Raw genomic sequence first — 26092 nt, forward strand, 5'->3', positions numbered from 1 at the left:
TTCACGTTGTTCGTTTCAGATCAGCCGGAAAAAACACCTAATGCATGGTGAGCTGGTGACTGACAAAAGTCAGAATGAGGGAGTTGTTGAATCAACGTAGATAGAACGGTAAGCATAATATCAGTGAAGAGTGCAAAATACAGAATGTACTAAATCGTTGCGAAAACAAATTTTTCGGTGCTAGAAAATAAAAAGGAAGGAAGGAATGTATAAAAGTAAAAGAAATGTAGGAATGTCAACCAGGCTGGGGCCTAGTTTGATATCCTACACGTGGTAAAGAAGGAACAATGAAAAAAAAAGAGATGAAAACAGTAAAGGAAGGGGAAGGTAAGGACAGAGCGTAAAAAGGTGTGCCCAGCGTTACGACACTATAGACGATAGAGTTCAGTAACTTCATAAAGTGCAGTCTTTTGTGCTACTGTCTTCTATGCAAGTTTGTTGCTATTAGGAAACACAGCAGGAGCGCTTTTGATGCCTTGTGCGTAGATGGCGGAGAAGGCCGGTGGCCCAGGATTTTCTCCTCAGAGAATGGGCGCCGGGAGTCTAGTTTCCGCAGAGTTGAAGAGAGTTGGCTTCTTGCCGATGAAAAACGTGGACACTCGCATAGAACATGGCGTATGGTTTTCTGTGTGTCACAGACTTCACTCGTCTCACTGTCTGTCATTCCGATCAAATAGGAGTAAGCATTTGTGAAGGGAACTCCCAGCCAGAGACGGCAACGAACGGTTGTTTCAGTCTGTGGGAGGCCTAATGGAGGAGGACGCTGAAGATGCGGGTCAAGGGCATGAATACGAGAGCTTGTGAACTCTTGGGCAGTTCTAGAACCACTAAATAAGCTACGCATAAGAGTAACGACACTGACGCACCGCGAAAGCCATTTTGGTGCCTGACGCCAGGGTGGCCCGCTTTATGCGCCTCATTGCGGCTGACATTGACGGGCAGATTGGTCCGGGCGCCGCTTGGCAACCATGACAGCTGTGTTTACTTTGCGAAGATTTAGAGACAGCGCGCCGGTGCGATGGGGTAAGGCTCGGTTACGCTGGCGTAGCTTATTTAGTGGCTCTAGGTTGTGCTAGAGCCACTAATTAAGCGACGCTTTTTAAGTGGCTTTCCACCTTTTTCACCTTCCTACCTGTTGAAACAGCCCAGTACAGAGCAGCATGGCATTGCTACTCGGTTTGTGGGCTTATATCCTCACTCTAAACATGTCATACAGCCGCACTGCGCTTCGAAAATCACAACTTATCGAAGAGCGCGCGCGCGCGCGGCAACACAGAGGCACCAAAATGTCAGCACCCATGGGTTTTCCGGGGTGAACAAATATCACGTGACGCGGTTCGACCAATGGCCGCTGTCGGCGGCATACAACAATGACAGAAAAGAGTGCCGATACTCTGAATCCTGATCTAGTGGCTCTAGGTAGTTCCTTTGGCTATTGCGGTCTTTCGGGCAAGGCTGCGGAGATTCCTATGAACGAAATATGTGCCTAGGCTGAGGATGCGAACCCAAAAACCTTCGGATACTGGCTTTGATACTTGTCCGATTGCTCTACAGAACCGGCTGTGTTACCCCTTGTTTTCTGGTAAATCTGCAGACTTAGGTGTTTATATTTCATGGTTACATCTACGGCCACTGCGACAACATTGTGCGAAGTTCTATTTCACACCCCGCGGCCGTGATCGCAGTGCCTATGAGACTGTCAAGCCAAAAATTAGCATTTCGTTCATGCTTACGTTATAGCCGTTGATTTTGGAATTTAACCCCGCTGAAACTTGGCAGGCGTCGCGGGTTGTCTACGGGAAAATTTATAGGTCAGTTTATTCATCTAACCCGACTGTTCCATTTAACACAAAACATAATCAATTGTATCGATGACTTCAACTCAACTGCACATTTGCGCCAACCGCCAACTCCACCGGCGCCTTGATCTCCAAGCCTCCGGACTGCAGTCATCAACGCAACAAAGTCTCACACCTTCATGCGACACACAGGACTCTCCCCGACGGCTGCCTTCTCGCCCTGGTAAATACAGCCAGCGTAGACGCCTTTACAACTTTAATCTATTTATTTCTTACGGCAGCGCGTTGTCGCGCTGTTCACGTCCTCCCCTCTCTCGTTGTCAGCAGCCCCTCCGCGGCGTTGCTGCGGAGCACAAGCTGGCCGTTGTCGGGATGCTTCGTTGTTGCGGCCAATCCGGGCGGCCGCTCGAGTCAGCCGAGCGGCAAGCGAGCGATGCCCGTCCCGGCGGCGGCGACGCTGCTCCAACGTGCGCTCGCTGACGCGACGCAGGCTGCCGCCGTACAAGCGGGGCGCGCTTGCGGCACTTCGCGCTCCGTCAAGCATCGCGTCGAGGGCGCCAGTGGCCGGCCGGTCGCTTGCCAGATTCTTGTTCTTCCCCGCCCGGGCACAGTGCTCGACCGGGGGACGCGAAATGAGGGGGAAAGTTTGGGACCTGCGTCCTTTTCGGTGGCTGCGGCGAGGATGCTGCTGGGTCCGCGGCCACGAGGGAATGCTGTCATTTGCAGCGAACGGAAGGTCGGGATGGGAAGTGTTAAACGTGAGGACGTAAAGAATCGAACCTCCGAAACAGCGGTCAAGGCAAGACGCATTTGAAGAAACGGGGCTACAATAAAACAAACAAACAAACAAACAAACGCACACGCACACGCGCACACACACACACACACACACACACACACACACACACACACACACACACACACACACACACACATACATACATATATATTTCTGAATGCGAAGAGCAGGCGAAGATGAACGCATTTCTCATGACGTAGCTGAGCTGAACAACAAAGTTTTCATAAAGAACGAGTGAAAACGTGTCAAGTATGTAAAAAGTGTGAAAACCTCACTACGGTAAGCTCAGGAAGCAGTTAAAAACAGACGCACCCTACTTGTTTATGTTCGGTTTAAGTGTGGTTCTACTAAATCTAAAACTTTATATAATGATGAACTGCTAGTGATCGATGAATCAAGGCTGTTCCACTCCCTCACAGCACGAGGGAAAAATGAGTATTTGAAGCAGTCGGTGCGAAATGGGGGCTGAGTTAAAGTTCATGAGTGCTTGTGACGTGTTTCTGTGGTTTTTGAAAGGAAGAAATATTTGGAAGTGTCGATATTTAGCTGGTTGTGGATCAACTGGTACATAAGATTTAGTTGAGTGGCTAGCGCTCGATTTTGAAGACTGGGTATGCCTGCATTCCTTTGTAGTTCCGAGGGGGAGCCGGTTCGCTTATATTTATGAAAAATGAATCTGATCGCTTTTCTTTGAATATGTTCTATTTTAGTTTGGAGTTGGTTGGTATACGGAAGTCAGATGGCGTTAGCGTATTCAAGGGCCGATCGAACAAATGTTTTATATGCTAACAATTTAATATGGACGGGGAGAAACCGAGGCACCTTTTGAGGGAGGTGAGCCCCCCGTAGGCAGATGACGTGGAGTGCTTTACGTGAATGTCCCACCTAAAGTCGTGAGTAATGATTAGCCCAACGTGTCTTTGCTCTTAACTCTACAGAGGGGGTATTATTTGTATTGTATGTAAAAGTACACGACTGTCTCCTCCTACTAACTGTCAATACCACACAATTTTTCACGTTTAACGCCATCTGCCAGTCTCTACACCATTCAGAAAGTACGCTCAATGCTATATAAAACTTTGTGATGTTTGGCTGAGTTTATCTCTCTACAAAGATTGCAGTCGTCTGCAAATAGCCTGATCTGGGTTTTATAGTTTGTTGGCAGGTTATTAATGAATTTACAGAAACAAGACTGTAGCCAGAACGCCCCCCTGCGGGACATCAGACGTGACTTGAGTAGGCGGTGATATTATTGTTGACTTGAATGGATTGTCAGCGGTTACTCAGGTAATTTTGTATCCAGTTAATAACAGGACTAGGTACGAGGTAAAATTCAAGTTTATGAATAATTTACTATGCGAAACCTTGTCTAAATCCTTCGAAAAGTCTAGAAATATCAGATCCACTTGTTTTTGATTATCAATGCTTTTAGATATGTCATGAGCTAATTCCAAAAGTTGGGAAACGTTGAAAGTCCTTTGCCAAAGTCGTGCTGGTGGGGTGATAAAATTGGTTCGTTCTAGAGGTAAGTAATAATATGTTTGATAATTATATGTTCGAGGAGGAAAAGGAGAAAGAAAGGACGGAAGGGCCGGGAGGTTAACCAGGTGTAGAGACCGGTTTGCTACCCTGCACATGGTGAATGGGGTTCAGGGACAAAAAAAGGGTGGGAGAAGAGGAAGAGATAGGAGTGGTAAGGGGCGCAGTCTAGTCCCGTTTCGGGCACTATAGTCTTTCGTGCAAGTTCGTTTAGCTCAGGAAACGTAAAATGGCTTTTGTCGCGTTTTGCGAGGTCGATGGTAAAGACCGATGACTTAGGATAGTTTCAACTGTAAATGGTCGATTGTCCAATCTTCTGAGAGCGGTGGCAAGCACGCTTCTCTCCGACGAGTATTCGGGGCAGCGACACAGCACATGCTCTATAGTCTCTTCCGTCACACAGGCGTCACATTGCGCGCTGCTGGCCATTCCGATGAGGAAGACGTGGGCTTTCGTGAAGGCCGCTCCCAGCCACAGTCTGCAAAGTGAAGTCGACTGGGGTCGGGACAACCCATACGGAAGACGGCGCTGAAGAAGGGGATCTTGAATGTAGAGACGAGAAGTTTGCTTACTGTACAAGTTAACGAGATGGGCATGAAGTATGTAACGTCAGTTTTTCTTCCAGCTTTGTGTACGGGAATAATTTTTGATAATTTCCATACATTTGGTAATGTGCACGATGATAGCGAATAATTATAGATTGTGCATAGATAACGAGCTAACACGTCTGCGTAACGACAAAAAAACATATTGGGAAAATTATCAGGTCCACGTCATTTCTTCGCATGTGAATTTAATAACAAGTTCATATATACACCACTTTCCGTTGCTACAAGTGGGTCAAGGGGGTATGCCATACGATGGTTCAAGGACAAGACGTTATTGTAATAACTGTAAACACTAACTTGAAGTATTTATTGAACGTATCTACTTTCGAGTGAAGGTTGATTTTTGCTAGGCTTGTTGCCGCTTAGATAGTTCCAAAACTTGCACGGTGAGTTTTCAAGAAACTTTGGTAGTATTTCAGAAAAATATTTTGTTTTGGCTGCTTTAATACTTGATCTTATATCTGTTATAGCATTGCTGAGGTTGCTTTTGGCAGAAGCTCTAGCCTTTTGTTTCACAGAGTTTCAAAGGCGCTTTACTTTTCTGTTTGCGTGAATTACCTCGCGTGTGATATACAAGTTATGTTTATGCGTCTTTTTGGTTTTTTGAGGAACATACCTACGAATGCAAGGAAATGCGATTTCCTTGAATTTTTCCCATAGGATAATAATATCTGCATTGAGATTTGATAGCTCTTCGAAAACAAAGAATTCGGAGTCAAGGTAGTCGATTATGCTGACGTCATCTACGCAGCTAAAGTCGGGAAACTTGATTATGCGCTGTGAATGAGCTGCTTTTTCTAAAACAAGAACCATGCACACGACAATTTTATGATCAGATATGCCTTCGTGTACCGTTGTTTTTGTTTCGTTGGCTGGAAAGTGACTACTGAGGAATATTACATAAAGTAGGCTAGATTATCCTTGGATACGTTTTGGCTGGTAAATTGCTTGATAAAGATTAAAGCCGAACATTATATGGAATACTCCCTCGGAAGATGGGGACAACAACACTGCGTTTGACCAGTCAACATCTGGCAGATTTAGGTCGTTACGAGGATAAGCCTTCCGCTTTAGACATCATTATGCATGTACGTACCTATTGAGTATTTCCATGGAGTCAGAGTTGGCTGTAGGGCTTCGGTAGACGCATCCCATCACTATGAGGCATGCGCCAAACAGCAACTTGCAGAATACGGCCTCGACGTTTTGAACTTCTGGTAGTACAGTAAAAGGTATATCGCTCTTAATCAGGATAGCTACACACCCTCCACGCGTGGCCCTGTCCTTTCACATGATAGTGTAGTTTGAAGTGGTTATATCGCCATCGCTGATGTCCGGATTAAGCCACGATTCTGTGATGGCTAAAAAGTAGGGTTTAAAACCTATAAGTAAGGATACAATCGCATCGAGTCTGTTCCGCATGCTACGGGAATTGACGTTTAGAAAGCTGGGTTCGCGAGAGCTTGCGCATGGTGAGGGCGTAATACTAGTAAACTGTCTTCGTTTTATGGGGGGACAGAATAGGGCGAGGTCTTTTTCATAAAAACTTCATCGTTTTTTTTTTATTCGGACAGAATACGTCATAATTTATGTACAGTTTGTCGTAGGCTAACGATACTTTGTCTCCAGCTTCTTTGTTTGATTTGGCACTATTCAAAGCTTCCGTCTAATTTCGCGCACTTCAGGTATAAAATCTTCACTGCTCGAATAATGTGATCCTTCAAGTTGGTGACAGTTTTTTAAGATGTTTGGTTTATCTCGTCCATCAAGAAGCTTCAGTATCACCGGTCTTGTTTTGTTCGGCTGCGGTTTACCTAGTCGGTGCATGAGCTCAATTGCTATTGGCGACATCTTCAGGATAACTTTTACAAGAGTTTCATTGACGTATTGCTCGACAGAGCCGTTAGTTTCTTTTTTAGTTTCTGGAATTCCATACACAGTTAAGTGAGACTCGCGAGAACAGGACATCTATTTTTAGTTCCAAATCTGCAACCGTTTTCTGCAAATAAGAGACCTATTCTATGCTGTCTAATTCTTGTTTCTAGCGCAGACAGAGATTTGAACGTTATGTCGATAGATGCAAAACGGTTTTCCTTGATTTCCGTTATCACGACAGAAATTTGGTTAAACTGTTTTACGAATTGAGGAAGTTCCGGCCCCGGATTTGTTTCCACATCCCCAGGAATTAGTAATAAGTCCTTCATAAAGAAAGCAATGTCACTAAAAAGTGAGCACAGCAGCCTTGGTCGCGGCAGCCCTACGAAGCAGCAGTCGCTGGTATACAAATATTTTCCAAAGCGTTTTCTCACCTGCACAATAAGGGTGAAGGGATTAGCAACCCGCATGGTCGCAGTGCTGCCGTGCCATTTCATCTGCTGTGCTTCAAGCTGTGGCTTTATACTCGGTGGTGTCGCCGGTGAGGCTTGTCCCATTCCAAGCTCCGCGCAGGCACCTTGTGTCGATGAACCGGGGCGGCTGAACCACACGGAATCCGTTTGTTAGCACCAATGTAAACGCCGTGTGCTCGTCGTAGTCGCAGACGATCCTTGTGGGTGGCTCAGTCGATAGACGGGCAGGTATTTCGTAGTTTATTGGTAACAGCGGCAGTGTGATGAGCTCCACAATAAGGGTGCACGGATTAGCAACCCGCATGGTCGCAGTGGTGCCGTGCCCTTTCTATGGTAAGCCCTGTAGTTCCCCGCGCCCAAATATTTCACTTAGTTCAACCTTATATGTAATCATCATCACTTGTCGTCCTTCTCAGCAAGGCTTCATCTTCTTCACCTGTACGCGATCATTATCATCGCTGAGGCTGGGTTTGCTTTGCTGCGCGTTCGCCAAATAAAAGGCATCTGTCTTCCGTCCCCTCCCAGCGAACAACGACCCCGTCGGGAGCTGTAGCACGTGGCACAAGATCCAAGTGGAGTCCCGCCCAACCCCTAAAACAACAAATAAACGTTTTCCCAGCCCCAGTCGCAGTCTCCGTGAAGGCCTCTTAATACATACATACATATATATATATATATATATATATATATATATATATATATATATATATATATATATATATATATATATATATATATATAGCGAACCAGAATAGGAAATGAGGGGCTCGTTGTAATAAGACAGAAATAAGGGTTGGCAGTCAAGAAAACCTCGAAAAGCAAAGGGGAGGATGTGGTAGGTCATTGAAACAGATAAAGAATTTGGAAAGAACGAAAGTGGAGAACAAATGCCCGCCAGGTGGGATCCGAACCCACGACCTCCAGAATACCGGTCTGGTGCGATAACCACTACGCTACCGGCGGGGCGATTTTCCCATTCACTTTCTGGGGTATTTATGTTAGGTATGTTTGTTTCCTGTGCTTGGGGGTGGTAGCCAGCGCCATTCGGACTAATCGGGGTGAAGGGGACCTTCTTTTTAACCCCCGGGTCGTGACTCGAGTGTCTACGACATGTCCAGAGTGGTCGACCAGCTTTGAACCCTCTTAAGCTCCCTTTGGCAACAAGACTGCCAGAACAGAGGCCCTCGCTATGCATGTAGCGAATCAGAATAGGAAATGAGGGGCTCGTTGAAAATAACACAGAAATAAGGGTTGGCAGTCGAGAAAACCTCGGAAAGCAAAGGGGAGGATGTGGTAGATCATTGAAACAGATTAAGAATTTGGAAAGAAAGAAAGAAAGTGAAGAAAAAATGCCCGCCAGGTGGGATCCGAACCCACGACCTCCAGAATACCGGTCTGGTGCGATAACCACTACGCTACCGGCGGGGCGATTTTCCCATTCACTTTCTGGGGTATTTATGTTAGGTATGTTTGTTTCCTGTGCTTGGGGGTGGTAGCCAGCGCCATTCGGACTAATCGGGGTGAAGGGGACCTTCTTTTTAACCCCCGGGTCGTGACTCGAGTGTCTACGACATGTCCAGAGTGGTCGACCAGCTTTGAACCCTCTTAAGCTCCCTTTGGCAACAAGACTGCCAGAACAGAGGCCCTCGCTATGCATGTAGCGAATCAGAATAGGAAATGAGGGGCTCGTTGAAAATAACACAGAAATAAGGGTTGGCAGTCGAGAAAACCTCGGAAAGCAAAGGGGAGGATGTGGTAGATCATTGAAACAGATTAAGAATTTGGAAAGAAAGAAAGAAAGTGAAGAAAAAATGCCCGCCAGGTGGGATCCGAACCCACGACCTCCAGAATACCGGTCTGGTGCGATAACCACTACGCTACCGGCGGGGCGATTTTCCCATTCACTTTCTGGGGTATTTATGTTAGGTATGTTTGTTTCCTGTGCTTGGGGGTGGTAGCCAGCGCCATTCGGACTAATCGGGGTGAAGGGGACCTTCTTTTTAACCCCCGGGTCGTGACTCGAGTGTCTACGACATGTCCAGAGTGGTCGACCAGCTTTGAACCCTCTTAAGCTCCCTTTGGCAACAAGACTGCCAGAACAGAGGCCCTCGCTATGCATGTAGCGAATCAGAATAGGAAATGAGGGGCTCGTTGAAAATAACACAGAAATAAGGGTTGGCAGTCGAGAAAACCTCGGAAAGCAAAGGGGAGGATGTGGTAGATCATTGAAACAGATTAAGAATTTGGAAAGAAAGAAAGAAAGTGAAGAAAAAATGCCCGCCAGGTGGGATCCGAACCCACGACCTCCAGAATACCGGTCTGGTGCGATAACCACTACGCTACCGGCGGGGCGATTTTCCCATTCACTTTCTGGGGTATTTATGTTAGGTATGTTTGTTTCCTGTGCTTGGGGGTGATAGCCAGCGCCATTCGGAAAAAAAAAAAAAAAAAAAAGTTCCTGCGATTTTGCAGCCGCCCCATTCCATAGGGGCGATTTCCCGTGCAAGCCGGGTGAACTTCCCAAGCGTTGTAGTCCCACACAAGGGCCGAGCGCCAGGCCGGGGAGTCGCTTGTACCTATTTTACCGGTAGGTGCCCGGCGCCACCAAGGAACACGAATTCACATGGTGCCTTCCACAGCCACGATGGACGCTCAACTCGCAACCGCCTGTGGCAGGACAAGCCGCCAGACTCTTTCACCCCCGGCAATGGCGCAACGCGGCATGATGGCCGGGGGCCCCGCCAGATGGACAAGGGTCAGGGGCCCCTCGATAGGGTAAAGGCAGCTTTCCAGACGTGAAATCCCCTTTCAAGGGTCCGCACTCGACCAGGGACGCCTGTACCCATTAAAGAAACCGGTGGGTGTCCGGCGGTACCAGGATTCGAACCCTGGACCTCCCGCTTACGAGGCGAGTGCTGTACCTTTGAGCCATCGCTGCGGTATATATATATATATATATATATATATATATATATATATATATATATATATATATATATATATATATATATATATATATATATATATATATATATATATATATATATATATATATATATATACAAGAGAAGAAAAACTTCGAACAAGGTAAAAGCACGATTGTGGCCTACGTTTCAGCAAAGAGAACTTGCTTTCCTCATATATATATATATATATATATATATATATATATATATATATAAGTATATGGAGAGAGAGATGTAGAGAGAGATGTAGAGAGAGAGAGAGAGAGAGAGAGAGAGAGAGAGAGAGGCCAGCAGTCCAGCAGTAACGAGCGCCAAGGTAGGCAAAGGGGAAGAAATTCATCCGTTTTCGTGTTGATGTACGTTAATTATTTAAGTGAAAGAAAGAATTCGAACAAGAAAAACATGCTCCCTGGGTGGGGCTGAAGAACCAAAAAATATTAGACAAGGGCAGACAAGCCCAAGGTGAAAAATAGTTCGCAGATCATTCTACTCAAATAGGCAACAGCAAGAATTAAGCAAAAAAGAGACTAGAAAGAACGACATACAGATAAAGGAAATGATGCTTTCCTGTTTAGGAATGACAAAATAGTGAGAGCACGAACAAGACAAGTACAGGCGAGAAACGGAACGACAGATGCGCCAACAAAAGGGAAAGATGCACGCACAGGCGCACGCACAGAGACACACTCGTATATATATATATATATATATATATATATATATATATATATATATATATATATATATATATATATATTAAGGACAGCGCAAGGGAAAGGAAGGCCCGGAGGGGGTATCTCAGGAGCCCGGTGTCTGGAAAAGAAGGAACGCGAGGAGCGGCGGGAGAATAGCCCTGCAGGGGATGGGGGAAGGGGGGATAGCGGAGGGAGGCGAGTGCTTTTCAGTGACAGCCCCCCCTTTCTTCCCCTCGGCGTCCCGTTCAGCCCGCTTCCCGAATCAATCGCGCTCCAGCTTCAGTAGCACGGAGGCCGGTCCCGAAAGCGGCGGTGGCGGCGGCGGTGGCTCCGAGCGGCCCTCTTAGCGAACAGCCCCCCATAGTTGAGACTGTCACTGCAGCGTGCGCTTTTGGAGTCCGCGCGCCATCGTCCCGCCACTCGCAGCAGCATCTTCCGCTATGCTGCGCCCCTAGCTGTCTCGTCTCCTCCAGTTGTGCGTTGAAACTGCGCGCTGGTCACGCAGGACTGCGCTCCTTTCGGTCCCGGGGGACGCTTGCCGTTCCGTCCCTTTCCCGGCGCGTGTGTCGCTGCTTCCTTGTCCCGTCCTGGTCGGCGCGCGCGGCGCGCCGGCTCGAAAATCGCGCTGCATGGCCTCCTCGTCGCACGTGCTTGGCGTGGCAGCACTCCACTGGTCCCGACTGTGCTTTTGCCGCCCCAAGGATTGCGCCTGCCTCATCACCACGTGGCTTCTCCTGTGGCTGTCGCTCACGGGTAAGTCAGCTCGCCGTACTTTTTCTCTTTTTAAATACCGGGCGTTAAATTATCTGTAGGCAATGCGGGACCCGATGTTTGTGTACTCATTTGGTTCGGGCTGGGGCAGCGAAATTATGAAAACGTTTTCCTTCTTGCTCACATTTTTTTCTAATTATAACGCTTGATAAGCAGATACTGTTTTCGCGCTTCAAAGCTACCGAATGACTCGGCGGCACTTGAACTTGTCTGAAGTTTTGGTTGAAGTTTAAAGGCAACAAACAAAATATTATTAATGGGTATGCATTATAACCGCAGTTAGGCTTCATAGGTAGGCACGGACTGATAAGCAGAGCCTGTTTTCAGGCTTCAAAGGCTACCGAATGATTCGGCAGCACATAAACTTATCTCAAGTTTTGGTTGCTGTTTAAAGACAAAAAACAAAATATTATTGCTAGGTATGCATTAGAACAGCAGTTTGGCTTCATAGCTAGGCCCGGATGGCGCCTAATATGACATTGCGCGCCGTGATATTGTTAATTAGCCAGACATGCTATTATCCTTACTTATTTTGGTGGCCATCCCGTCGCTTACACCTTCGTGAGATTTTGGTGTAATCGAATAGTTGTACTTCAGCAGGTAAGATCACGTCCACTTTCGTAGAAGGGTAAATCGTCTCCCGTTTTTTTTTTTTTACATAATGAATTAAAGAAGTCACATATAATTATCTTTATATAATAAATTGAAATGACAAAGTTTAACTAACCATTGCAAATAAATAACACTGGAGCTAAACGTACTGTAGCAGGTCATTAACCGAAAGCAAAGATGCCATTGTCCGATAAGAATACAAGTTTTTCTGGTGGTTTAGCCGAACTTTTAAGTACTCCTCGCTACTGGTGTATCCAACTGACTGGTGGCTAAATGAAGGCTCAAAATGGGAATAGAGAGCGCATTTATTGTTGATCGAATCGCAAAAAATAAATTTCACACAGTAATATTCAGTGGTGATAGTTTGAAGATACCGCAAATGGAAATAATCCGTGTCGTTATATCACTGTTTTCATGTCACCATGTAATTATTGCGCTACCCACTAATTACATTATGCTTGAAAATAATTTTTTATGATAGCTTGAGATAACCGGGAATGCAGATTTTACACATTTAGCATACCTCTAGTAACAAATGTGTTTTGAGGAAATTATGGTAACACTCCAATGGCCAATACATTTTTCGCTGAAAATGTACATCTCTAAACAGAAGAAAAATACCATTTAAATAATCATAATCTGTACGAGGAAGTTAAGCCTAGGCACATTCCTTCTTCTTGCACTTATACAATTTTTACGCGTTTTAGCTTTCATTACTGGGATGATCGACTGACTTACGTAGCCATCCACGAATGTCACAGTGCACCGTGCTACTCAGAAGCAACTGCAGAGAAAATTTGCGTCACCCGCTCAGACATCCGCGGTTTCATTGGATGTGATTGCTCCGTAAGAAATATGTTTTTTTTTTTAAACCACACAGTTAGGGCGCCAGGAATGAAGGCATGTTAAGAATAGAAGATTACAGCTTCAGCCCTTTCATCCTCGAGATGACACTCGTAAAGTTTGTTTCTTAATGCGAAAGGTAGGTCGGGAATGCAGAATTGCCGTGGCCAAGAGATGGCCCTCAAAGTGACCGAAAGTGCATGAACCATAAACATAGGCAAATCAGTTAACAAAAGGTAAATTAGGGTGCAAATGGCAATCAAGCTCACGAGCTCCGGAACACGCGTGACAAGCGCGCATCCACAACGCCACGATGGTTCGATAGACTTAGCTGAAGAAAGGGAGACCGGTGAATACGTTGTGGTTTTAAACTTAGAGACATATGTGCTAAAGACAAATGAGCCCACCATGAGCATGATAACTATGATAACCATAGAAGTAAAAATTAGGCGAATATCAATGTACGGCGTTGTCCAAATTTTCTAGACCGTGCCGAAAGTGCGCAGGCCGCAAAAAAAAAAATCAACGTACAAGCTTATGTTTCGAGCGACGCTGAAACGTTGTGTGCAGGAAAGCTAGAGGAAACACCTATCTTCCTTAGTTTCGTAAAGTAATTTCATCGCGGTTAAAGGTTCAGTTTATCTTTTCAATTCTTTGTGGTCAGGAAGGCTTAGGTTTCTCCTAGAAAATTTTGACAAAGACTGCACGTTACCGTTTAGGGTCCGGTTTTCTTGGCGATTCCAACTCGATTATGTGCCAAGTCGTAGTAAGAACAGAAGAAATAGACGCACACCAAAAATTACGATGATGATGATAATCAGGAGATGATCAACAATTATCTACTAACGTTTTAGCACTGACTGAATCAGCATGAGGTCTTAGATGTGCAAGTTAATTGATTAATTATGAGGTTTAACGCGCCGACGCTACACAGGCGTTGAGGCGCACCGCAGTGGAGGGCTCCAGATTAATTTTGCCGACCTGGAGATCTTTAACTTGCGCCGAAATCTCGATCACACGGGCGTTTTCGCTTTTCGCTTACATCAGAAAAGCGGACGCCCCTGCCGGGAGTCGAACCCGCGTCCTTTGGCTCAGCAGCACAACGCCGTAGCCACTGAGCCACCGCGGCTTAGGTGTACAGGTACTTCTTAGTTTAGCAAGGAAACTTTCTTTCTTAGGGCACGGAAACTTTTGATATTACAAAACAGTGATGAGTTTGTATGCAAGTGCTCACAGTCTACGAATGCGCGAGAACAAAATTAGAGACCGAACTCGCCATGCCATTTTTGGACGATGAGACGCGCTGTAATGGAGCGGTACGGACTAAACCAGACCATCCGGGGCTTAATCTGTCGCGAACAGACGCGTTTTGGCATCTCACCTTTATCGTAGGTAAAACCTCCGGAATTTCTTGTCGGAACGTCTACATATTTCGGCGCATCAAGGCGCTTTCACTATCACTTAAAAATATACAAAGGCCCCCTAAACACTCCTTAGGATTTAGTAAGTGTGGAAGCATTAGGTCCCAATTGCTAAACGTGTCCACTCACTATCATCATCATACTTTTTTTCCCCTTTTTCTCTCCACATGCAGATCCCAGTCTTGTTTTTAACCACTTATATACACTTAGGATAGGCCATTCTTTTCGTAATCATGTTGGTTCAGTTCAGTTCCATTTTCCCACTGTCGCACTGCCCATGCGTTATCTGTTGTGCCGTGAGCATCCTTTTTTTATCTGTTGTTGTTTTTATGTTTCAGACAGCTCGAGCCAACATCTTTTGTTTTTGTGTTTGCTTTGATCGTGCATGTTTTTTAATAGGTAGGAAGACCGGCGGCCAGCGGAGGGAGGGGAGTAAGGTAATATGAGGTTTATTCCTTGCGGTCGTCCTGAGGTTGAAGAGATTCGAAAGTCCTTCGTAAAAATATGAGATAAGGGCTGGGTTCTGGGCGTAGACCACGAGTGAAATTTATCGTAAAAAGTCGATTTTAGTAGCCCTAACGATAATTTTAAAGACGGTGCTGTTTTTTTATTCATGAAAATGATCGTCGCCATTTTTATCAACGTGTGGACCATTTTAAAATATTCCTCATTGCCCTTGTTGTACCATTAGATAGAACAGATTGGCCAAGTATCTAAATGTAAGCGTTGGGTCTAGAGTGCTGTCCAGCAATACTCTAAGTACTTTACTAAAGTAACGGCGTTGCGCGGTATTTGTGGCACTAATTTGCTCTCACAAACCTAACATAGCGCAACCTAACCTATAACAAACCGAAAGTGTTCCTTTAAAATATTGATAACAAACCTAAGCTATCAAAATATTACAAACAAAGACTTAAAAAAAAAAAAAACACCGCCAAACGTACCACGGAACTAGGAAGCAACCTCTGTAATACCGCAAAGGGAGGCGTTCTGACCTAGAGCAGCCGGGGCGTAAAAATTCGAATGCCATCGAAGGGCACTCTAGCGTGCATTCAGCACTGAGATGGAGAACCGTCGGACGGGACTCTAGACACTGCGAAATGTAAACTATCAGGCCAGCTAAACTTTTTTTTTGTCGATTGCCGACTAAAATGGGTTGATTCCTGAGAACGTGGTGTCAGCCCCTTCCCATCAGCCTGGCCAGAAGCCATTCGGCACTGGCAGCATTCCCCTTCCCTTCTACTGTGCACTGGGAGAGAGCACTGTCCAGCTCGACCCCTAACGACCAGTATGGCTGGGGAAGAGAGCCCGAGAAGCCGGATGGCCTTAACGGGTCCAGGGATAAGGACTGCTCCCCAGGGATGACTGCTCTGTAAAGACGTTCATTCCTCCTCCTCCTCCTCCTCCTCCTCCTCCTCCTCCTCCTCCTCCTCCACCACCACCACCATCACCACCACCAGTGCTTGGTTTCTGAACAAAACGCCCCCCATTTCTCAGTACTAGCAGAGTCCTTCAATGCTTTAATGGTCACGAAACTGCTGCGTAACTCAATGGGAGAGCTTCATATGCTGCGTTTGGCCGCCGCGTGGTGGCGCCACCCTCTCACTGAGGTCACTCCTCGGGCGGCGTTGCGCTGGCTCGAACGGCGGAGACGCAGCGAGTTGTATTTGTTTTGGGCGGGAAAAAAATGTAACGTGCATATCGCGCTCTTGTGATGCGACTTAAGTAGTGCAACGACGATGCCGAACATGTGTTGCGTCCCGGGATGTCGTTCCTTGTACAACGATACCACAGAAAATGTTTTTTTTTTTTGTTCCGTTGACCGAGCGACGGGCAGCTGTGTGAGAAATGGAGGGGCGCCATTCCAAGGCAAGCAACGGGAGATTTCAGCTTCGATTATAAGTGTGCGACAGTGTGTGGAAATGCACTGTGTGTGAGAATGGAAAAAGCAATGTACCCTTTTGAGAGCATCGTGGGCCTAGAATTGTACAAGGCTAACTTAAAGCCGGATTTTTGTCATATCAGTCAGGTTGTAGCGTTGCTTCATTACCTTTTTGCAAACTTGTATTACTTTGCGCTCAGGCTCGCGTGTAAAAAAGCTTTGGGACATCCTTGTGCTTTTACTTTTCATATTTCCGCGAATTATCCTTTATGGTTCGTTTTGTTTGTTTTGTAACCGCGCGTGGCCGATTCCGGTTTCTTATCTGGCGTTTCAACCGGAGCGGAGCGCCCGTTTGCTCTTTTTGTCGTACGTCCCGTCGGGCAATATTGTTTGATATGGAAAGGGTGCCACCTTGTCGCTAACTTGATTTTTTGTTTCTTCGACAATGTTCTCGATCTTATTTCCATGGATTTGAAATTAATAACGTTCCAATAGTAATGCATGCATAACAAACGCCGCGCAACTCACTTCATCGACGTTCATCTGTTCACGTCACACTGCGGACTGCTTCTTAGACGTTTGTGTTTCATTCTAGTCTTCTGTAGTGCAGGAGATCGCTAGCTTGCTGCGTTCAGAAAAGCTTTGCGTCGTTCTTGGCTACGTGGAAATATTCTCTTTCCTCCGTGTACTGCACATCGCAGCTCGAAAAAATAAATTTTTGTACACTGTACCACGCTCTTTTGTCTCCCTTCGCAACATTGAAATTTTTTGTTGCGTGTGATAAAATCAGTTTTATTGTTCTTTTTTCGCTTCCTGTTTTTGCAAGGATTGCAAAGTGTGGAAGAAGAAAGACACATGGTGCAACATATATCTCTTCGTGTTTTGATCCTTCCTGTTTCTGCAGCGTTTTTAGATGTTCTCAAGTATGTACCCACTCATCGTAACGACAATACTATTGGGCTATCTCTTTTAGCGTTCTGGCATTCTAGAGCAATCAACGGATTCATTAAGCGTAGTCTGAACGATGCGTACTTGGTTTCTTTTAGTTTTTTTATTGTATTATCGATAGGCCCGCAGCAGTCCGTGACTACACCGCTACCGTATGTGGGGTATTTACAACTTTGCTTTAAGAAAAGAAGCAATATAGATTTAAAAATCTGTAAACACGACGGCGCAGCGCTTGTGCCAGAGCACACAGAAGTTGTTGCCGTTCGCGGACGAAGTCTACGGTAACTTACTTCGAAAAATAACACCGCATTGAAGGCAGGTGATAAACACAATAACTGGACCATTCATCGCTAACCACTACGAAAAAAAAACACACTTAAATCAGCGCGCAGACACCAAAAGCAGCGAGCGTTTGCACGCCAAGAGCTGGCCAATACGACGCACGCGCGGCATCTGGATGACCTTCGTGCGGCGGTGGCGCCTGTAGTGGCGCGCGCGGTCCCTATATGAAGCGAGCGCCGAAGTTTCGTGACCAGTAAAGCATTGAAGGACTCTGGTACTAGTGATAGCTATGTGCGTGCCTAATACCAGTGTTTTGGGCGGTGAGCCCACAGCATGTGCGTAATGGCGAATTCCATTGGGAGAGCAGGAGCACTAAAAAGCACTCTGAAAGTGCTCTCTTCTGAGCCGGCGTGTTTCGGTGTTCGAACAGGAGTAGGAAGACTGTCATCGAGTGGTAGAGCGAGATCACTTTCACTGCGCCGACAGCAGCCGGGAGCAGTCCGATCTGCTCCCGCTTGAAAAATGGAGGGAGCACAGTACGGAGGAAGTCACATGACTTTTAACGTCATATCCTTCCCTTCTCGTGTGTACTTTTTTTACTCCCGCGAGTTGTCGCGGCCCTGCGAGCGCGGGGGTGCGGAGGCAATGGCGGCAGCCAAGCGTGTTTGGTGCTCGGGCTAAAACGATTTCGACGTCGTTGAGGTGTGTTCTGGTAGTCCCCGTTCAACTTGCCTGTCGTTAGATGCACTAAGGACGGAAGCAGCAAAGCGTTGTCGCCTCGCCGAAGTGCTTGAGGAACTAGAGAATGACAGCAGCGATAGCTGCTGGAGCTCAACGTCAGAGTCAAGCTCAAGCAGCAGCAGCGACGATGACGACGAAGTGTACGCAGCAGCGCTTCACCACCTGTTTTCGATGCCGGAACAAAGGCTGGAGGTGGAGCATATGTTAGAAAGACGGTGTCAAGCCACTCAGACGAGGAGGTGGGTCGTTCAGCTTCCGAGCGTGATGAGATCGCTGAAAGGCCTCCTCGCGCGTCGTTTTCCCCTCACCCACCTGCTCCCTGCTCTCCGGATGCGTGCCGTATTCCATTGGCAGGTGGAGTGGCGCCGCTCCCAAGTGCTCCCAAGTGTTCTGCCCCCTACTCCTCACTGCACGACGCCGCTGCTCCTGTTCTCTCAATGGAATTCGCCATAATAGAAGTTGGAATTCCTTACATAGCCCTGAGTATGTGTCTGGGGGAGTTTAAGTGGTGCAGGGCGTGGGGAAGTGTTAGATTGAAGCTTGCGTCATTCAACGGATTGCCATCAGTTTGGCATTGGTGTGCCGCTGGATTAAGGGACCAGTCTGCCTCTCCTCTTTGTGTTGGTTGAGTCAAAATCTTCGCCGGAGGGAGGCCGGCTGCCGAAATCTTGGCTTGCCTCCGAAGGCATTTCGTTTCGTTGGCGGGGCGAGTGGATCAGTGTCCGGATCAGGCTAACGTGTTGAAGTCCGTCGCCAGTGAAGGTCCGGAGGATATTAGCTGCCCATCCTGCTGCGTAGTTACGGATGCTAACCTTATAGCCAAACACAATGATCGCTTCTTGTGTCTATTCCGGCGAGAGCAATGGACACTTTCTCTGTTGTTTCAGGATACCAAGTAGGAATGTATCCTGATGTTGTGGCGTGTCCGTGCGAGATTATCTTGACTTCAGCTGCCGCTGGCCGGCTGCAACATTTCACAGCATCTACGCACCTCACGGAAGGCTTCCTGGCGTAGAAATTGTAGAGGGCTTTTGTGGAATCTCTGGAGGGCGTAGATTTTGTAGGGAAGACCAACAGTAATTATATTCGGCCCGTGAATAAGTGTTATGACACCATTGCACTAGTTTTCCTCTTACCTGAATAAGAATTTTTTGTTTTATATTTCCAGTTACGCCGCTTGGAGAAGACAGGTTTCAGGAAACAATCGCATCAAAAGTACCGTTACGTCCAGTTCGGCGACATCTGAATGAAATAATCATACTAGAAGCATCGCACGGTACATTGGCGCCTACGTTTTTTTCAGAGCCACTTTTGAGCCGGTACTCGGCGTGAACGTTGGCACTTTTCACAACATTCGACTCTTAAGCGGCCGCATATGCTGTGTGCCCAGAGTGGGGAACGACCAGAGCAGGTAGAACGCATTACCTAATTGCGCTAGGCACCCTCGCTAAACGTGGCGAAAACCGCCGCTCCAATTCACTCGGTAGGTAAAAAAATCCAGCGTAATAAAGAGACGGCAGACAAAATGGCCGACGGTGCCAATAAAATCAAAGTGAACTGATTGATTTGAAAGAAATGTACGTATACTCGGGTCTGAATGGGAATCGAACTCTTTGATTAGGGGTGCGAAAGATGGTATGTGCCGGCGTGATGTTATTGTAGCGTCTTCGTAAGACATTCACTGAGACCTGCTATTGTACAGCGCTGCCTCCGCAGGTGCCACGCGAGCAGTGCGATGGTGGGCACGTGTCAGCATGAACTTAAAGCTAATGTTACGCTTTGAGCTCTAACTTCGTCGAATGGTACACCGTCTTGACGTAAAAGCAGTTTGACGTTGCTTTCCACGTCGTAAGGTCAACGTTTCGGTTACGTAATACCAAGCCTAGGCACAAATGCAGCCTAAGAACGGCGTATGATGAAGGTTCTCAGTTGGGAAACGATGATGATGATGACAATGATGATAATGAGGGGGTACGTTGGACAATTTTGCCCTGATTCTTTCGCATTCACTACATTATAACGAGTGCTGGGGCGTCTTTTAATATGATTTACTGTTATTCCGAAGATCGTACCGCAAGGGGAACAAAAAGACATGAAGGCGGTACACATGGGTCGGAAGGCCAACGTAAACTTCGGAAATTCTCCGCGGAATATTCGATGCTGAAATTTGAACTAATATAAAAAACATCTCTGATGGTCTCCCGGTAGCAGTGGTGGATAAAATTTTATTAAAAAGGGGAAATAGGGTGGCGGATGTTTTTTTTTTTTTTTTTTGGGGGGGGGGGGAGGATAGGGGGGATCGGACTGGTAACATACCGCTTTGAAGCGCATGACCTATTCACCAGTTGTTTCCATTTGGATGCGACGTCAACTTATCCCCCCATCCCCCAATTCCGACATACCCATGCACTCAAAAGGATCGATAGGCCATGGAAAGTCACAGCGGCCAATTTAAGTGCCATGACGCTTTCGCATTCAGCGCAGCTAAGCAAACTTTTATTCTTGTCTCGTTAATTTGAGTTAAAAATACCATTAAACCGCATTTAAATAATCTTGATGCAGTCTACAGTAGCTATATGAGAACATTCTCTTCAAAGATTATCATCACTACCACCCTATCATCACTATCATAATCACCGTTGTCATCATTGTCAAGTGCAGGAGATATGATAGTTCCAAGTTTCTATTAATAGCCGACTATGTCAAACGGGGCCGTATGCCTGGAGCAGTCTTGTAACACTGTGGATCGTACTGTGTCAAGCAGCGTATGGAATGCAGTGCCCGATGACAGCTGCTTGACTTAGTCATTGCAGTCACTGTCGCATTCTCAACTCTGGTTTAAAATTGGCACCAATGAAGCCCACCTAGAAGATAGCTACAATATTGGTTCGAAAATGTAAAAAAAAAACAGAGACGAAGGAAATGAAAGTAATAAGACTTTCCGCAGTAAATGCTACCGTATTTCTAAACAAAGCACACAAGTGATCGGGTCCTGCCGTGTTTAACACTCTACATTATATATGTCCTTGGATGGCCAAAGCAGACCCCGTCACAGCGAACTCCAATAAGAAATACCGGTGGTATACCCGACCACCATGGAGTTGTGAAAGCAAACTCTTAAAAAAACCAGAGTCCTTCGAAAAGTACTGAAGGACTCTGACCAAACTGGCATCGACGCTACAGTGTTCAGCTCCGAACCGGGCTTTTTTTTCACGAATCTACGGTCACAGCCTACGTTCAGGAGTAAAAGCGGGGACGTTACTTCGTACCGTTTGAGAGCGTGATACATGTTAGACAACAAACCAAAAATCAAACTGCAAGCTACCGTTAGTTGAATGGTTTCTAGATATTCTTTTGAAGAGACGGGCTAAAGAAACAATGAATAAAACTCGTTCGAGGCTAGGCTTCAATCTCATCTTAGGTTTCTTTATTTCTCTCTCTCTCTTCTTCCTGCCGGTCACGAGCAAAAATTACGAATTAGAGACGGTAATTCAATTTTCACGCGCGGGGACCCCTCGCTTTGTTAGAGGGCCACTTTTGTTATGAAAACGGGGGCAAGAAACGTGGAAGCACCAGCTCGTGCATTACAAGTCAGAGGGCCCTGTCCTATGAAGCTGTGTTTCTTGTCACGCAGTTTTTTTTTTTTTTTCAAGACCGCTCTCCCTATAACTTCATTAGCATGTGCGAGGATATATATCTGGGTATCATCGTATCCGTCACTTAACGTTGGTTTAAAGAAAGAGAGTGGGGGGGGGGGGGGGGGGGGGGATGGCTGCATTTCGGGAGGGAGCGTTTTGTTTATTTGGGCACCAACATTTGCTTTCTCTGTGTGGTTCTTGCGCCGTTTTTTCGCCTAATTTAGCCAGAAGCCTGTTTATATGATTGTGCCCCCTGTTGGTAATTCTTAGGGAAAGAGATGTCTAATGGGTGCGCGTAGAAAAGTTTCGTAGAAATACCCCCGCGTTGTTAGATAGAGCGTCCCTGCAACAGCTTACAGGCCTTTGTATTTGCGTTTCCTGACACTTAGGAGAGTAGGTAATCGAAAGTATGCCATGAAGAACTTATCAACACTTTTCGAATTCAAGTGCACACGTCGGTTGCACGCCGTTCCCTCCACACTATATTGAAAGAAAAGAGCCTTGGAACTCTGACGTATTGTCGCACAGTATAATCAGCGGGTGAAGCTCCGTGCGTGTCCCTTTAGCCTGACTTCCATTCCACATACTGACCACAAATTTGCGCTTTGTTGCGCGTTTGTTTGTTTTGTTTTATTGTGATTTCCTATCCAGTGAAAGCCTCATACCAGTGTTTACCCACGTTTATGAAAGAGCGCAGGGTTCACTGAGAACACCAAAGTTAAGGTGTCGCGTCCATTTATGCTGGCAAGGACGCTGTTCACGAAAACTGGCGACAGCTGTGGAGGGAGTACCTGGACTAGACCACGCTAAAGAATTAAACGAAGTATGAACTAGAAGTGAATAAACTGGAAGATGCAAAGGACGCAGCAGACATTTCTGTGAGGCCACGGAAGCGGACCAGCCAGCTTTAATTAATGTTTAACCCCCTTGGAGATCGTTAATTCTAGGCCTTGTTCCAATGTACGTGAGGCGGCTGCAAGTTTATGCAGTTCCCTGCAAGGCTATGGGGCAAAACAGGAGAGTATTTGAGACTAAATATACAACTAATGAGTTCTGCACGTCTTGTTTTATACACGTTTTGAAGGTTTAAGGAAAATTATTGCTTCCTTCACGAAATTATACGGTACTCGTGCGTCGAACATCGGAGGCGGGGTGGGGGATTTTTCTGTAAGGTGCTAGAGAGAAGGCAAGTATACAAGTGCTTTCGTCGTTATTACTTTACTGACGACCGTTGACAATATTTTGGTTGGCCTCTTCTTTGTGATCTGTTCTTGCCACGAAGTATTTACGCGTGCTCCAGGATCTTCGGCTCTAACTGTACAGCCCCGCTGTGTCGGGCTCTTTACGTTAGCCCTGCCTTGTGACACAGCAGAGTTTTCCCTCTTCCTTCCATCTTGTAAAAAATGTTAAAAAAAGCTGTGGTTGATTCCTTTGTCATTGGAATCAGTAAAACACGAAAGTTGAATGTGCAGCGAAATCTGCAGCTGAGCATTATTTGCGCGTCGGCGGCTGTCTTGTGGGTGGGCTTGACGAGCGGCGTTCTGCTCGCGGCTCGCTTCGGCAAAGGTGTACTGGCGTCATTTCCGTGACGGATATGACGTCAGTGAAATCTTGGTGTATCCCGGCATGAAACACTTTCGTGTTAAAATAGAAAACCCGAAAACGAACAACCCGACGTATAACGTACTTTTAGTACAAAAGGTTGCTTCCCCGCAAGAACACCCTGTGTGCAGAGGTGCACCCTTTATAGGCCGCTTGCTTCGTTGTACTGGCGTCTCTTCCGTGATGGATATGACGTCAGCGAAATCTTGGTATATCTGGGAATAAAACACTTTCGTGTTAAAATGGTGCAGCTTGAACTAGCGGTGCAGGGCTGGAGAAACAGTGGAGCTGGCGGCCCCTCCTAGCTTATTCCTGGTTCGGCTAAATTTATGCGTGGTTATGCTTCCAGACTCGGCCAGTTGAGTTTCCTGCGGGGTGTCGTCGTTAACCCTCCAAATAGCAATGAACACGTAGTCATTAACGTATAGTAGAGTCGCGATAATGCAAACTCAGATAATTCAAACTTTTCGTTTATGCAATCAAATTTCAAAATTTTGACTGACCAGCTATGTTTTCACTGTATTTCAATGCCGGTAATTCAAACTGCTCTATTGCGGAAATTCGGTTAATTCGTACATTTTTGCTTGTTCTAGCCGGAAAATATCTGCCGAATTTGCCGCTTCTTGCTCCGCGTTTTCGTCCTTATATCACTAACAGCCACAAATAAAGCCGATGGCCTGCATACATGCATGAAAGCGGAACCGCGCGCACCAAGGGCTGCGTGTAGATTTAGAAAGAAAGAAAGAAAAAAGAAGGAAAGAAGTAAAGATAGAAGGAAAGAAAGAAAGAAAGAAAGAAAGAAAAAGGAAGAAAGAAGGAAAAAAAGAAAGGAAAAAAAATTCCCCGCATTTCCCCGAGGGGAAGAATGTGAAAGTGCGAATGCACGAGTTGAATTTGCGCGGTTCGGTAATGTTCGCGAAAGAGAGATCACACACACACACACACACACACACAACTACAAAGAAAGAAAGATGCATTTATTCACAGACACCTATTTGTGTTGTCGTTGTACTTGATTGCTAGAGCGGATCTCAGCTTTGAAATTTCGTGTCAGTACTCCTTTAAGCGGGTGCATTAGCCCTTCTCACGCCCGATTCCTGGCCAATCCCCCAGGTGGGTATGTGCCATGTCAGCGGCCAGGCAGCGCGCGCCCATCTCCCCCCGTTGCTAAGGAAGACGAGGAGCGCGCGCACCCGCAGCTGTTGCTATGCGGACTACGGCGGCGGACGATTCAGGCTCGCTTAAGAAGTGCATTCGCACTTAAAATGAAGAAAAGAAAGAACGAAAGGAAGAAAGAATAAGGAAGGAAAAGAAGAAAGAAAGAAAGAAAGAAAGAAAGAAAGAAAGAAGGGAAGAAAGAAAGAACGAAAGAAAGAAAGAAAGGAAGAAAGAGAAAAGAAAGAAAGAATAAAAGGAAAAAGACAGACAAGTTGCTCTCGTTGAAAACTTTTTGAACTCTCATGCAAAGACAAAGCAGTCGCTCATTAGGGATTTTTTAAGTGTAAGTAGAACTTCCGTACTGTGTGGGAATGTTGTAATACTAAATATATGCGAATGTTTCATTACAACAGAAAATGGCATGTTTCTCCGAGTCATGTTTAGGGAACTTTTGACAATTCAATCTTCAGATAATTCAAACAAAATACTTGGGTCCCCTTGATTTTGAATTATCGCGAGTTTATGGTACGTACCTTGTACGTGAGCTTGTAACTCCCCATCTGCAATTCACTGGCGTTTCCCCGCCGCTTCGCCGGCGCGATATTCGGGATTGAACCGAAGTCGTCGTATCCGTTCCCGATAGCGGCGCGACGGCTTTCGCGCCGGACTTCCTCTTTTTCGGGAGTGACGCTCTCCTTCTGGCGTACTATCTCTACCTTCGTCGGAGACCGAGCTGTTGCACCTCACATGGATATCTGTACTTCCCGCTGAAGGCACAGGCTGGGATCGTTTGGTCCACAGGCTTTCTCATCTTTCCCAAAGTGGACCGCGTTGGCGCGCGCGCTAGAGCTGGCGGCAACCGGCTTCGCGACCTCAGCGTCTGTAGTGCGAGCTTTTCTGTCCTTCCCACTGGGGGCGCGAACACACGTGAACTGCCGAGGAGAAGAGCGCGCGAGAGATCACGCCACGAACACTGGGCCACGGCCGGACTCGACTATCGTCCTTGACTGATTAACGATTTGTCAAGGAGGATTGCCAAACAGTATTTAAATATCCAGGCCTCACCCATTTTTTCCGAGAAATTAATCTGAAAAAATCGCACAGCGGGGTAGGAACACAGCTCAGAAGGAATATATATATTTATATAAACACAGCAGCTCAGTGCACATTGCCGGAAATGCGAAGTCACGCCTCTCTTTAATGAGACTGTAGGGATAGCAAAGCATAAAAACCAGTTAGCAAGAGAAACCATTGGGAGGTTTTAGATGGCTCGCCGTTGTCTCACTCGCATAAGTATGCCGGCATTGGGTTTATCGGCGAAATAAATTGCGTATCTTGCCCCTGAATAATTCCTTACAGCCGCACCCTGGTTTCTCTGCTTTGTTTTTTTTTTCTTTTTTTGAGTGTGGTACCGGGTACCACTCAGTTGTCGGTTGTTGC

At 46.3% G+C, this 26092-nt stretch overlaps 1 protein-coding gene across 1 annotated transcript in view; it reads left to right on the forward strand.

The window, feature by feature from the left end:
- The first annotated feature begins 11066 nt into the window (after positions 1-11066).
- The window catches only part of LOC144179735 (cell adhesion molecule Dscam1-like), a 251484-nt gene continuing 236458 nt past the window's right edge, over positions 11067-26092 (forward strand). Inside the window, exon 1 of the mRNA XM_077708177.1 lies at positions 11067-11507. Coding sequence (XP_077564303.1) covers positions 11384-11507 — 124 coding nt within the window. The 5' untranslated portion in view covers positions 11067-11383. The remainder of the gene's footprint in view (positions 11508-26092) is intronic.

The sequence above is a fragment of the Haemaphysalis longicornis genome, unplaced genomic scaffold (assembly GCF_048455015.1).
Source record: "Haemaphysalis longicornis isolate Haplotype H1 unplaced genomic scaffold, Haemaphysalis longicornis Haplotype H1 scaffold_4, whole genome shotgun sequence".
NCBI lineage: Eukaryota > Metazoa > Arthropoda > Arachnida > Ixodida > Ixodidae > Haemaphysalis > Haemaphysalis longicornis.